This window comes from Ambystoma mexicanum, chromosome 6p (assembly GCF_040938575.1).
Source record: "Ambystoma mexicanum isolate Mex_15411 chromosome 6p, UKY_AmexF1_1, whole genome shotgun sequence".
Taxonomy (NCBI): Eukaryota; Metazoa; Chordata; class Amphibia; order Caudata; family Ambystomatidae; genus Ambystoma; species Ambystoma mexicanum.
Window position 1 is genome coordinate 54,197,051 of NC_090935.1, and position 15,481 is coordinate 54,212,531.

Consider the following 15,481-nt stretch of genomic DNA (forward strand, 5'->3'; position numbering starts at 1 on the left):
ACATTGTGGATTATCTGAAAAATCTCTGTAGAGAAAGGAATCGCTCTGTTAAAGGCAAAAAGTCTGAATTGATGGAAAGGTTGTTAGAGAAACAAAGACTGGAGGGTGGGTCTGAAATACCTGCCCCTCCAGCAAAAGTGGAAAATGATGAGGATGATAATGTGTCTATTACTGATGAGCTAGATGAAACAGGTGTATCCCACAATGTAGGCCTCACCGCTCCTTTACCTGCTGAGCAACCTTAACCTTTGTCCACTGGGACCCCTACAGGTCCTACACTCAGTCCTGAATTCAGTGCTCTAGAAGGGATGAGGCTTGAATTGGAATTTAAACGTTTAAATGCTCAAACTGAAGAAAAGCATCAAGAACTTAAGCTCAGAGAAATGGAGATGAACCATGCCTTAGAAATGAAAAAGTTGTCTATTGAAAATGCTTCTCTCACAGAGTCTTTTAGGTCTTCGAGTCCTAAGAGACCCTGTATGCCTAAAGAAATTGTGGGTATGTATGAGGTTAAGCTTGATATTTTGGATTGGTTGGCAATGTTTGAATATAACCATGGGATTCAAGACATTGCAGGGAATCAGTTGCTTCCTTGGCTCTTCTCTAGGCTTCCCACTGTTGCAGCGATGTTGTGATGGAGTTGGGGGAGGTGGATATGATGGATTATGAGTGTGTGAAGCTAACTTTAATTGCTAGATTTGGGAAGAGCCCTTCCCAGTACCTTAAGAGGTTTAGGACCCTCAAAAAGCATGATGGTACCCCTTGGGCTACCTGGGTATGTGAATGTTTGAAGAACTTAGATGGTTGGGTTAAGGGTTACAGGGTGAACACTTATGAAGGTCTGAGAAATCTTGTTATGTTGGAGTCAATTTATGATGCCTGCTCTCCTGAGCTCAGACAGAACCAGATTCGTCTCGTCCTCCGCTCTCTCACTCTCCCAGCGACCCCAGATTAGGCGCTCCGCCCGCCATTTTGGTAATGGTCCGTGGATGGTGGCGGGTCGCAAGATGGATTTCTCCCAGGTTCCGATGGTGCAGTATAGATTAAGTGGTACCGGAGGTGCCTCTGGGGCCTCCCATCACCCCAGAACGTTGCCTTGGCTTATAAAACGTTACGACCGCCTTAAACAAGCAGAAGACAGCGGGCGTCCCACGGAGGCCATGAAGTGAGCGACCGCATCGCTGGCACTCCAGGCCACGACCCCGTCCTTCTACATTCTTTAAAGTAACCTTTCATCCGACCAACTTCGTTCTGAACTCTTGGCAAAGACTTAACTGCAAACTACCCTGAACTGTGTGATCCTCTGCAAAGACTTAGATCCATTGACTTTGGCCCGGGCCTCTTGATTTGATTTCCTCACTGTAGTTCCTTTTTCTAGATTGCCCTGCTTACTTATTTGTTGGTGCTGCTCAACTTCTGTCTAACTTTGTCTTTCCCTCCCTTTTAAATAACTGGAGTGCCATTTTGCGCACACTTCAGTTTGAGCTTAACTTGTCTAGAATCTATTGGGTGTGGTGTAGTGTATTAGAATCGTGATTTTCAACTGCTTGATAATAGTGAAATGTTTAATAACTGATGTGTAAATAAATGTATATTCTTTTACTCAGAAACCTTGAGTCAGTGTTTGTTCGAATCATAGTAATTGCTGCCCTTTGTGTAACTATTTATACTGCTCACTTTACTCTTGAGATAAGTCTGGCTGCTCAGCCATCGCTACCACTTTACTGTGTAGTACAGGCTTGTACCAAAGGTGAATTTGCACTGTCACCTGTAGTCCTAATTGTGTGTGGTGTTCCCAAAGGGTACTGCATATTATTCTGCCTAACAGTAGGGTCGGGGTAGTAGCGAGAGGATGAGCATTCCAAAGTAGGGGAGCGAGCAGAGGGAGAGAGGAGCAACGAGAGGAGCACAGGGGGCTTGAGTAGTGGCGAGTAGTGGCAAGAAGGTGAGCTGAGTATAAAGGTCTCTGTAAAGCACCATTTGTCTCTATTAAGGAGCATATCAACTATTTGTTTGTGGCAATCTTTTATTAAGTACCAAAGTCAACACAGCTGCAAAGGCAGGGAGGGCGCCATTTGTCTCCCGTAAATAGAGAAAGAAATGTCCTTTGCTTTCCCCCACCAAATAATACAATATATGTTCCCTTATATTACCACTCTTTTTCTTAAACTGTATTGTCCCCTTTTCCTAGTTCTGCACATTCACTTGCAGTCTCTCTCCCCTCCTGTAAAGTCTTGTGCACTGTGGAACCCTCTAGGTTTGGCTCCAAACACAGGATTTAGCTGGGATTTTCCGGGGAATCCTAGCCAGCAGTATCATGGGATGAGCTAAAGCCAATACCTATTGTTTTTTGCTGTTAGTGTATTTTCTCTCTAAATGACTGAGTTTAACAAACCTGATGATAAATGAAGCCTATATAAGCACCATATTTCTTTACATAGTGCAGTGCTCTACTGTAGACAAATCAAAAGAGAAAAGGCACGTTCTCTGCAGATACTCACATTGTCGTGACTCAACATGACCCCCTTTGCCCCCCCAGTTGTCCCCGATGTGTAGACCAACATGCAGCACTGGTTGGGCTTCTGGGAGGCGATAACGTCATCCAGGATAGAATCTGTCACATCTGACCCAAACCGCATGAACTCCTTCCACTGCAGACAGAAAAACAAGCATTGGCAAAGCAAATATTTCGGCTTTTCCATAAGCATTGATAAGAGGGAATGAGAAGAACAAGGGAAAAATGGATGCCAGAGGAAAGTTGCTCGAGGAGGAAGGCAAGAGAGGGTAATAAAACAGGGATAACGTGTTTGAGAGAGTTGTGCCTAGACTGCTGGTTACAGGCTCCTTTCTGAATATGGCAAATCATGATCTATGATCTTGGGAAAGGAGGCGAGAACTAAAAGGGGCAAAACAGCAACAATTCACTCAGCAGACAAAATGGCAACCTCTGTACCAATTCACTAATTTCACCTGCTAAGCAAAAGTCGCTGTTGCAGGTGTTTTGCTGTCCGGGAATTTTTATTGGCTGGGTGGTTTTAAAATTGCACTTTGCCAGTGGTAATTCTGCTGTCCCCCACCTACCCATAACCTGCAGTGAACAATGTAGTAATCAACCATTAAATAAGACTAAGTGTTGCATTTTGAAATGTTGTTAATGTAAAGGAATAATGGGGACTGATATTCATCTATTCATAAAGGAAGAGTATCTTTACCCAATAGGAGTGCAGTAGCTCACAACAAACGTGTTGCTGTGATTGCGTTATTCATTTTGATACTGGGTTTCTGCTAGAAAAAACATTTGCCCACCAGCACCAAAAGTTAGTCTTGAAGATTTAGGAAGATGTAAGTAGTTTTTGGATCACTGATACATAGTAGAATTTGGAGTGCCCCTATAAGATAGTTTTTATTATTACAAACCTTACCACAAAATAATATAAAAATAACAGTTCCTCTTATCACATAACGATAAAATACATCCTTAAAAAGAAAGAATTCATACAGTGCAACTCAGTATAAATACAAAATATACATAGATAACCACATATCCAGAGTAATCAACATAAGAAATGCATATACTTGTCTTATAATGTGAATACCTTGGATTCAAAATGTTCGTAAACTAGATATGTCATATTCAATAAAATTACATAATCCCCCGCAAACACACGCAACCAAAACTGATCAGAATTATTATATGCAATGTTGCTTGCATACTTGGAGTAATGAGTTTTATAAACCTCTGACGCGGGGCACTGTGTAAGTATATGTCGTACAGTGTCCCACTCAATCTGACAAGCTATGCATGTGAGGCCTTCTTGTGGTATCATGCTTCGTGGGCAGGTAATCCAGAGCAGGTAATTGATTAAATCATTTTAGGGAAGATTCTGAGATATATATTAAGTAATTAAATGGCAACAGATAAGGGAAACTATACTTTTCAGGGCAATTCCTGCTTGGACCTGTTCAGACCGGCAGGAACCAGTGCCCGAACCCCTGCTCAGACAACAGGTAAGCACGGGTTGACAACTGTTTTCGCCCTCTGTCCCCACAGGCCATCCCCACCATTACCTGGCAATGCCAACGACATTGCCCCTCCTCTAAGGCATGGACTCCACAATGCAGCAACGTCACCCACACCAGCCTCAGGCCCATCAACACCCCCTCCCTGTCTACAAAATGGAAGTAGACGCACACCAATGTCCGCTTCGTTATCAACCATGCAGCAGACATCGCCGACCTCATCACTACACACAACCTTGGCATCATCTTCATCACCGAGACCTGGCTGACACCCACCTCCACCCACATCGTAGACATACTTGTCTCCGACGGCTAAAGCATCGAACACAGAGACTGACCGAACAAGACAGGCAGAGGCCTTGTTGTCATGATGCCTGCCCCCGGGAAGCCAGACCAGGCCCAGCAACCCCGGAAGCAGGCATCATGCCATTTGGAGCATGCTCAAGGCTTAGGAGGGACTATTTTACCTAAGGGACTACTTTCTACTCGGGTGGGGGCTGTGGAAGAATACTTACCTGGGACTTCTTCCAAGGCTATTTAAACCACGCCCAGACAGCTGCACGTGCTTCGCGTTATTCTGCATTCAGCAGCGTAATGCTCACTGTGCCTCCAGCAGCTTCCAGTCTTCAGCCACGCCCCCTTCAGTCCTGGACCACCTGGAAACGAAAAGAAAGAAGGAGAAGAGGTTTAAACTTGAAACCTTACCTGAATTCTTGATCCATCGCGCCGTCGATCTTGAAGAAGGAGCCATCGCACGCGCGCCGCCACGCACCTCGCAGCGCTGCGCTGAACTCACCATCCAGTGCAGCTTTCCCTCACTCCATCGCGAACTCTGCTTTTCCCAACCGCTCTCCGATATCTAAGGGGACAAGAAAAGCCAGGTGAGCAAGGGAATGCAAAAGGGCAATACAAGCTACCCCCAAAGACTTACCGGATTACCACAGGGGGGTACTCACCTCATCTCGGGTCGGTGCAGTTAACTCTGCATCACCGCCGCACCCCGGCCCCGAAGGGGAAACCACTGGACATTACAAGCTACCCCCCAAAGACTTACCTGATTTACCGCAGGGGGGTACTCACCTCATCTCGGGTCGGTGCAGTTAACTCTGCATCATCGCCGTACCCCGGCCCCTAAGGGGAAAACCACTATAGACTTACCTGACTCTTACCAACTGCCATTTGGACTCTTCGTGGTGGTTAAACCGGCAACCTACAAGGAATCGGAAAGAGTGAAGATCAGACATTTGAACTGTTACAAACTATTGGATTCTAGAGTCAATACTGGAACTCACCAATTCCTCCACGCCAGTGAAGTAACTGGTCGTCTACGCGCCCCTGCGCTCGATGCAGGATGGAGAGCTCATCTTTCCAAACCATCAGAAAGATATTCATACGAGCCGACAAACGAAGTTAAGTGGGTCTGTCCAGTCAGTCATCTCGGCTCTACGTGGCACCAGGCCAGTCCAGATCGATGTCCCTGTGGGAATCAGGTGAGCGTAACACTTGTATTCATACACAAGATCTAGTGGCCCTGCAACCATACTTGATGTCGACAACATTGACTCCTTTGAAAGTCCTCTCCTGCCACCTCCTGCTCTCCGTGACGGACACAGTCACCTCCCATCTCATCTACAGACCAACCAAACCTAACACCGCCTTCATGGATGACTTCACCGACCTGGTCATCACCATGTCCATCACGCACACAAACAACATCTTCCTAGGAAACTTCAACCTACCAGCCAACAAGGCCACCAAGCCAATGAAGGAAGCGCTCCTCAGCCTTCTCGACACCCTCAGCCTCACACAGCACATGAAAGACCCAACACAAGAGAAAGGTGACATCCTCGACCTTATCACCACTGCACTGTGTTCCCTCCACTACAACTCTCCTCTCCTGCTTGACTGGCCTGACCATCTAGCCGTGCCTTTCAACATCCTGCACACCACCCAAGTCAAGCGTCCCTGCAGAAACCCAGAAAACAAACGTTCAGGTCCTTCAAGAACTTTCCAGTGGAAGCCCTTACAGAAGACCTCGCCAACCGACACCTGAAACCGTCACCACCCTGATACATGCAAGAACTCAACCTCAGCAAAAGAGTCAACAGGAAACAGGAGAAAACCTGGTGGAAGCCCTTACAGAAGACCTCACCAACCTACACCTTACATGGATCGAACACCCCCAACCGAACAGCAACTCTCTACTGGAAAGCACTCACCATACCCTATCAGCCTCCACGGACCAAAACGGACCTTTGAAACAACGCACCTGCCAACTGAAACTCTCGGCCGTTCTTTCAACACTGTAGACCCAGGCACTCACAGACACCCTACATCAGCGCCAATGCTAGCCGTCACCTGTGGAGTCCTGCAGGGGTCCATCCTCTCGCCAGTGATCTTCAATCTATGCATGAAGCAACCGGGAGCCCTCCTAGCCACACACAACATCCACATCCACCAATGACGACACACCACTATTCCTCAAGAGTGACTCCATCAAGGACATCCATAAGCTCAAACCCTGCCGCTCGCTGATCCAGTCTTGGATGTCCAGTGCATACTTGAGGCTCAACCCCTCTAAGAACGAATTCCTTCCCCACACCAACAACCCCGAACACCCAGACATACAAACCTGGTTATCAACCATGAACTCTGAGGGCTTCACACCCAAGCTCACCTCCTGTGCCCAGTCCCTCAGGTTCCACATCGACAAACATCTCTCCTTTAAGACACACATAGCTAAGAAAACTCAGGCAGCTTGGTATCAGCTCTCCTTCCTGCAAAATGTCAAGACCTTCCCCCCTCCGGACAACTTTGGGTCCACCATTCAAGCACTGCTCCTATTTCACCTGGATGGTGGGAAGAAAGTAAAATGCAACAACTAATAAACCGAAAAAGGTGAAGAAGATCAGCCACTGTCATCAACAACCTAAACTGTTACTAACAATCAACCATCCGCACACCTTCACATACTGCACTAAAACAACCAGAACTCCTCAGCACAGCAAACCGCACGCTCTTCACAACACCGCAACACGAGATAGCTCACACAACCTTGCACAACACACCACATGATGTCTGCCTCCTGAATCTCGCACCCAAGCTCAGTGAATGGTACATCTGAACTGAAGCAGCCAGCAGCACATCAGAGCTCCCTTGCTATATGTACCACTCCTCCCACTAACCTACCCCCTCTTACCTTCACAGAAAAGCCAGAGCAACGAGAGACCACACAAGTGGCACCTGTGCGCGGTATGAGGGCAATGCACTCCTCGAAGGCCTCCCATCATCCTGCCTTGTGCCCCTGAGAAGTCTCCTACACGCGTCCTCATGCCTTATCAAGGGTCTACGCAGATACGACCACAACACCCCGGCCCTCATTGACCTTCACTGGCTCCCACTGCACGCACAAGTGACCTTTAAGTCTTGCTGCATCATCTATATGGCAGTCACCCTCAAGTCACCCAGCTACCTCATGGAGAAACTCAGCAGCTCCGGTGGATAGCGTACCACCAGAATCCAGGACATGTGCAGACTTGAATTCCACCACTGCAAAAAACAAAGGACCAGAAAACAAGCCTTATTTTTTGTTTTTGTTTTACCTTTATTTGTTTTAGTTGTTAAATACAACTTTTCAAATCTAGACATACAGTAGAGATCAGTTAAAATACAATTCATCAAATACGATTCATCAAAACAATTAGTTACACATTCCTAACTTAATGAACTCATAGCCTATTTAGAGGAGCATATCTAGAAGGACAGTGCTACAGTTTGAGCTACACACAAGGATAGCTTAAGCTGTATTATTAAACAAGCCTTATCTGCTTATGCCCCAATACTATGGAACCTCCTCCCCGTCGGCATCAGGCTCGTCCCCACGCTCTTACAATTCAGAAAAGAACTCAAGACCCACCTCTTCAAGGAATCTCTCCAAAACACCAAGGCCATTACATCACCCTTGTGCTACCTGACCCGCTAGATGACGCCCGCCCCACTCCTCCACACCACCTGCTACAGCTGTACCCCTCCTCTGTGTCCTACTACCCTCTGTATATCTGTTGTTGTTACCACTCAAACACGCTCCGTTATGCATCTGTAATATTGTACACCTCTGTAAAGCACTCCGCTATGTACCTGTATTGGTGTATAACTCTGTAAAGCGCTCCGTTGCTTCTCGAAGCTAGCTCCGCCCTCAATAAATACCATAATAATAATAATGATAATAATAATTGATATCCTCCATATATGTTTTCTTAGATGATAAGTAATAAATGTTTAGCCTTCTGTCCAACCAATAGGCCCGTTCTGTGAACAGCTTCTTTAATATAATGAAACTTTCAGAGAGGTCCGCTGTCCAGTCAATGGCGTCATGGAAAAGCCAAAACAGGTCATGGTCTAACTCCAGTTCTAATTCCGGTAACAGCTCTGGCGGCTATGGACGTCAAGGTTCAAGAGTCCATTACAACATCCCTGTACCACACAACACCCCTGCGGCACCTTTTTTAGGCCAACGAGGCAGAGGGCCACGCGGACCCAGATGGCGCGCACCGCCACAGCCGACGGTTGTAACACGCAGCAGAGGACAGGCAACAACTTTCCCACCTCCCTTATTATGAACAAATCATCGCATCAATTGACTCGACCAGAGGAAGAGATCCTGCAAAAGGGCCTCTCATTCATACCTACAGCAAGATACGATCCTTTTCAAACCCGGATCGAATGCTATCAACTCCTATGGAAAATACATCTGCAGCAATTTTTTGAAGACAAATCTAATCCACAAACGGATGTCACTGGTCTTAGACCCACCTCACAGTTTTGCGTACCATCAAGCGCGTACACGGCCGAATCCATCACGTTTGAACAAGCCCTCATGAAAAAACTTTCAGAAATTGAAGATAACATTCCATTCGTTCACAACAACTGCACTAAAATCCAACTTGATGCCCTCTCTGCCCTTGCTAAAAATCAAGCCATAACCATCAAACCGGCAGACAAAGGAGGAGCTATAGTCATTCAGAATACCAACGACTACAATAATATGGTGGAAGCCCTGGTCTGCGACACCTCCAGTTACCAACTACTTCGCAGTGACCCAACAGCCTCCCTGCAGGCTTTGATAGCCCCTACCATTGAAGAAGCGGAAGCAGAAGGATATGTCAGCCCAAGGGAAGCAGCTTTCCTCACGCCACTGCATCCAAGGACTCCAGCCATGTACGCCCTTCCAAAAATACATAAAACCAACCTGCCCACTCCGGGCCGTCCCATTGTTTCCGGGATTCAGTCTATTCTGGAACCTTTATCTCAATACGTAGACTTTTTCATTAAGGATGAAATTCCAAAAATGCAATCTTATGTAAAAGACTCCACAGCTATGCTCATTCTTCTTGACTCTGTACAATTCAACCCAGAACTTGATTGGCTAGTCACCATTGACATCGAATCTTTGTACACCAAAATCCCGCAACAAGAAACTCTTACCATGCTCAAAGATCTCCTTGATTCAGGCATCGACCTCCATGAGGTACCTTCCACCTTCATATCCTCCTTGGCTGAAATAGCCCTCACGAAGAACTACTTTATGTTCAATGACCAATTCTATCAACAGATCTCGGGTACTGCTATGGGTGCGACCTTCGCACCGAGTCTGGCCAATCTCTATGTCAACTCCTTTGAGCTCCAGCATATATATTCTCCCACCAATCCTTTTCGTGACAAACTGCTCATCTGGCACCGCTATATAGATGACATTTTTATCATCTTCAGAGGCTGTAACGAAGAGCTCTCGGCTTTCCATGAATGGCTCAATACACGCAACATCCATTTGCATTTCACCATGGAACAAGACAGAAGCAAGACCCACTTTCTGGATCTAGAGATTATGGCCTCACAAGGCGGGCTCATCTCTAAAGTTTACCGTAAAAACACGGATAGGAATTCCCTCCTTGCATACTCGAGCTACCATCCCCAATCTCTCAGAGATAACTTACCGTTTGGCCAATTTTTGCGGTACCGCCGTCTCTGTAGTAGGACGGAAGACTACACTGCTCAGTCTAAGACTCTCAGAAACCAACTCATCGAACGAGGCTATCCGCAGAGGATTGTCCGGAATACATACAGAAGGGCCAGAAGCATCCCACGCGCATGTACCCTTGAACAAAACCAGAAGGACCCAGATGTGACAACTATCACGGCTGTACTGAGTTACTCTCCTTTACTTAATAAAATCAAAAAGGAGATTAAGTCTCTATGGCCTATTCTCAACACAGGTGTGTCTAACATGCCCATGCCACGGTTTGCACTAAAAAGAAGACGCAACCTGAGAGACACTCTCGTCAAAACGGTGCAGCCAGATACGGACACTGCCAAGAACACACAGGTCACCCTATGGAACCAGACCAACCCTGTGGGCCATAGCCCTTGTGGCCTTTGTTCAATGTGTACTCAGACAGTTCGGAGCACCAGTCTGGATATTGGCTGGACCACTCCTTGGATTCAGAAATTTTTCACCAACTGCAATACCAAAGGAGTAATTTATATGATTACCTGTCCGTGCCACCTGCGCTATATTGGGATGACTGCCCGAGAAGTGAAGAAACGGATGATTGAACACAGATCTTGCATCCGCACTAAGAAACTCACAGCACCTATGGTTCTGCATTTTCTGGCGGAAGGACACACAGCAGAGTCTTTTCAATGGACCATTTTGGAAAAAATAAAACACCCGAAGCGAGGAGGTAACTACCATGCCATACTCTTTACTCAAGAACAGAAGTGGATTTTCCGTTTGAACACCTGCAAACAAGGGTTGAATGAAGCAATGCAGTGGCAAGAACTCGCGGTGCTACAACATTGAACCACGATTTTCCACGAATCACTACCCACTGGTAGATGTATCTGTGTGGTTAATGGGAGAACATATGCAATGTTTGATGCAATTTGTCTTCCCTCCTTCTTTGCTACATGTTATTCTGGTCCATTAACCTATGTCTCCTTTTTCTACTCATCTCCCTCATTCATTTGTTTTACCCTTGTTTACTTTTCTTCACCGGCCCCTGCTTTGATCTATCCATCTGGTTCATTCGGGGATCCTATACACCAGTTTTTTTACAGTTTTTTTTACAGTTCCTTTATTATTGTTTAATGTTTATTCCCTGGCATCACCAATACTTTTTCCTTCCTTCCCTTGCGCAGGTTTGAACCGCTTATGCACCCTTCCATTGTTCACCCCCCACACTCACTACTCATGATCTAGGCACCTCCCTCGCAGCCCCCCCCCCGTGGGCCCAAACGCAGTTTCGTCCCTTCTCCCCCTGCCCGCCCCGTCACGAGCCCGGTCCTGTTCATACACACACCCACCGACCGATGATTGGCTCCACGCGTGCCCATGTCATCTCTGTCACGCCTTGCTCGGCTCTTCCCCAGCCTTTTCACTCGATACATGGCCGCTCCCGTCCCAGCCCGGTAACAGAGACACACCTTCCCAAACGTGTGTTTTGATTGGCCGCCCGCGATTTAGACCTCTGCCCGGGTTTTGCCTGTGATAGGCCACTGATCCTTTCAGACGCCCGTGACGTGGCTAAAGCCGATTGGCTCACGTGCCCTTCACGAACGGTGCCACGCCTCCATGCAGCGTCAGACATAGCAGGTATTTACCGCTGTAGCCGCACAGTACACCTACAGCCTTGGGACCGAGCAGGCTGCAGCTTTTCAGTGCTCGCCCTGATTTTCTTCAGGTATGCGATTTTCCTCGTGCTCTTTTCAGCGTCCTCCCCGGCTCATCCAGTCCCTTATCAGCCTCGCTTTCTCCGCAGGTACGCCATTGGAGAGAGCTCATTTCCGGCTCTTAGCTGACCTCCTGGATAGCTCAGCTATCCCCTCCAGGTAGGTCCCTCTCCCCGCACACCCCAATTTTCGTTCCCATTCCTTCTTTTTCCCTCCGCCCCTCCCACCCCCACCCCCCCATTTCCCCCCACCCTTTTTCCTCACGTGCACAGTTCCTGTCACCTTTCCCTCCTTCCCCCACGGGGTTGACTATGTTCTTAGCCACCATTAGATTGGCTCCTTGCTCTGAATTGGCGAGCACCTTGTTTGTGTTAGCATTCACTTGCCTTGTAACAGGTTCTTTAGCTGCACTCTGGATGTACTATTGTTGCAACATTGCAGTTAGAGGCCAATTCATGCCCTCGCTGCAATTATGTTTCTTGTGTCTCCCCTCCCAGGATCTACTTGCAGCCTGCCATCGCTGCCCTACTAAGAGGACAGACACTATTCAATAGCACATGAAGATTGACCTTGTCCTGAAGAAGATGGTCGGTAATCAGTCATGAACCATCGAAACCGGTCGACCCTACCCGTTGTGGCTCCACCACAACATTTTATGATACCCCCAAGACCAATAGGGGTTACTGCATGAAATTGAGAGAAAACCCAAAAAGTATTGGTTTTCCCATCCCACAATAAGTGGGACAGTGCATTTTTTAGTGATTATTTGGTACTATGGCAATCACCCTTTGGACAGCCACCCTTTTGCAAGGAACTCTCTAGTCATTAGTGTTAAAATAAAGTTACATGACTATTCGAATGCCTCAATCTTTGCAGTTATGATTGCCAGCTGCCTAGATTTAAGAATACGAGATTGAATTCCCCTCTCGCACTCTTACATATTTGTGCTGGTTGTCCTCACTTTCACCCCGCATCAGACCAGCTTCTTACCCTGTGTCCAAGAGAACAGGACCACGGTCCATACAAATATCATTAGTTGTTTGGTCTTGCCCTTACCGGCAAGTTGATGAACCTTTTCCCCAGTAAACCGTTCCCTGTGTACCAGTAATTCCCTACGGTTTGGGAAGGCAGTTGCCATTCTGGCTCTCTGAGCCATAATTTACCCTGTTGTTTTTTTCTGGTCATGGAAATCAAGACACGCAATAACAAACTTCACAAGAACCGTCGACCTATAAGCATCCTCCTATGACATTGTGCCAATTATTTTCAGCAGGGAATTTTCACTGTCGGTCATCATCTTTAAATATAACAGATTGTCCTTAATTTGTACAAGATTGCGGACAGAGAACAAACTGATCTCCATTCTTATCGCTTTGACAGGTACTGTATTCAAGATACCAACACAGCACGCCACAGTTTGTCTCCCACCATTTTAAGCCATCTTCATTAATTTTCCGAGTAGGTCTTGAATCAATACGCAAGTCTCGGTACGATGCTAGATTTGTATACGGTAAATTGACCCTCTATAGAGTAGCATGTATAGGTGTTTATAAATCTCTTACCAATACTGAATTTGTTCATAATTCTTGGACTCATATCATTTTCCACGTTACTAGCCAGTAATAGGTACACACAGCTATCCAATTCTTCAATGCGTTGCACCTCAATATACCAGGTGACCTTCTTCTTAGGCTTAATTTGTCATTACTAGAATCTTTGTTTTCAACGCACTGTTCTTCAAATAGTTTGCTGTCGATACATTTTACAATTACAAATAAATAATTCAGTAACAATAAACATAACATGAAATACAATATACAGCAATCATAAATATGAAACATACACTAAACAAAGAAACAACTATTACAATACAATAAACAATATTTAGTAACATGTATGTCAACAAATAACATCAATATATACACAAGTTATACAATGTACAAACTTAGTAACATCTAAATTATAATAGTCATGCATTACATAAACACAAATACAAACATCCAATTGATACTAAACAATAATTAATAAATAATGCAAAATGTAAATAGAGTAAGAAAAGCAGCCCAAATAAAATACACATTAATGACGTAATTCAACAAAAACTATTTCACATTTCTATCAAACACAAACAAATATTTAGAAACAAATTACATCACATTCTCTTTAAAAAATATTACAACCCAACCTAAATATTACAAAACAAAAACAGGGTGTGTTAAGATTACCATGATATGTGATTTAAATATAATATATATTTTTAATGTATTTATAATACACTGGACCTAATTGCACCAGATATAAAACAACTTGGGAACAAAGCGTTGACTTAATTTCTGGGAAAGGTCTGGGGCTATTCCATCCAGTAGGTTTTACAATATTTGACGCGGAAAGAGTTTGTTTTTTTTATTAATTTTTTGTATTATTATTTGTTAACAACACTCCAAACATTACAAACGTTGAGGACATCCTCAATTAAGCTTCACATCATTAAATTACATGTTAAACGTTTCGGTCCTCCCCTCTCCCACCCCCTTAACCTGAGCCCTTGCTTCCATGTCACTGACTTACTAATCTTCAGGCGTATCTACTTCGATTATCTCACCCATGTCATCTTCACTATGGTTGGCCTGGGCGGGTCCCGCCATAGAGGCCACCAGTTGTCTCCATGCTATCAGGGGTCCCGTCTCCTCCTCCCCCACTCTGCTGATTGCTTCATACCAAGCGGCCGTTTCTGCCTCTGTCCACTTCATGAGGTCCGCCCACCACATCTCAATTCTGGGCCGTTGGGCTGCCTTCCAGCACATTGCAATTCTCTGTTTGGCCAGGATGTAGGCCAGATCTTTCATCTTACTAATGTGCTTCAGGTTGCGTGGTCTGGTAAAACCCCCCAGCATGCATGCCCATGCTGACTCTACATCCAATGTGATCCCTTTTTCCGCTAGGCGTGTCTTCAGTTCTGTCCAAAATCTACCCACCTCCGGGCAAGCCCAAAACATGTGTAGCATCCCAGCGTCCTCCTCCCCGCACCGTGGGCTTTTCTGTGCCACCGGGCCTCCAAACCTGGCAATTTTTCTGGGGGTCATATATGCCCTATGAGTGATATATAACTAAATCTGCTGCAACCTCGCGTTTCGGGACACCTTCTTATTATACCTTTGAACTCTATCCCATTGCCCATCCGACATTGCCTCATTGCCTCAGTTGCAGCAGCTCCTTGCCCACCATAGTCCCTAGAAGCTGATATAGTCGGGATATTTCGTGCCCACCCTCCGAAATGTCATACATCGTCTCAATGGTTGCATCAGGTAGTTCCTCAAGCACTGCCTCAGGCCATTTCTCTCGCACCCGTCTAATAATTCTGGTATAAGTAATGTGTTGGTCCTTATGCACCCCAGTGTCCTCCATTAATCTTTGAAAGTCTAGTGCCACCCCCTTCTGCCATACATCTCTGAGGGTCGCCAGGGCCATTGGTTCCCAATATCTGCAGATCCCTTTTATCATTTGTGAGTCCTCACCGCATAGCGCCACTAACGGAACCTGCAGGGAGAACGGCGTTGGGTTTCCCAACATTTGCCCTGTTTTGTGCCATATCTCCCATCCTAGCACCAGCAGTCTCGCCATTCCCAGCACCTTGGATTTAGGCAACCACACCGTCTCTCTAAGAAAGAAAGGGGCGGGGCCCTTGTACAAGAGCCTGGCTTCGGCCGTTTCTTCTTCGGACAACCACCTGGCC

At 46.0% G+C, this 15,481-nt stretch overlaps 1 protein-coding gene across 1 annotated transcript in view; it reads right to left on the reverse strand.

The window, feature by feature from the left end:
• Positions 1-15,481, reverse strand: part of LOC138510659 (long-chain-fatty-acid--CoA ligase ACSBG2-like) — a 508,494-nt gene that overhangs the window by 273,636 nt on the left and 219,377 nt on the right. Inside the window, exon 5 of the mRNA XM_069626444.1 lies at positions 2,502-2,651. Within this exon, the coding sequence (XP_069482545.1) occupies positions 2,502-2,651 (150 nt within the window). The remainder of the gene's footprint in view (positions 1-2,501; positions 2,652-15,481) is intronic.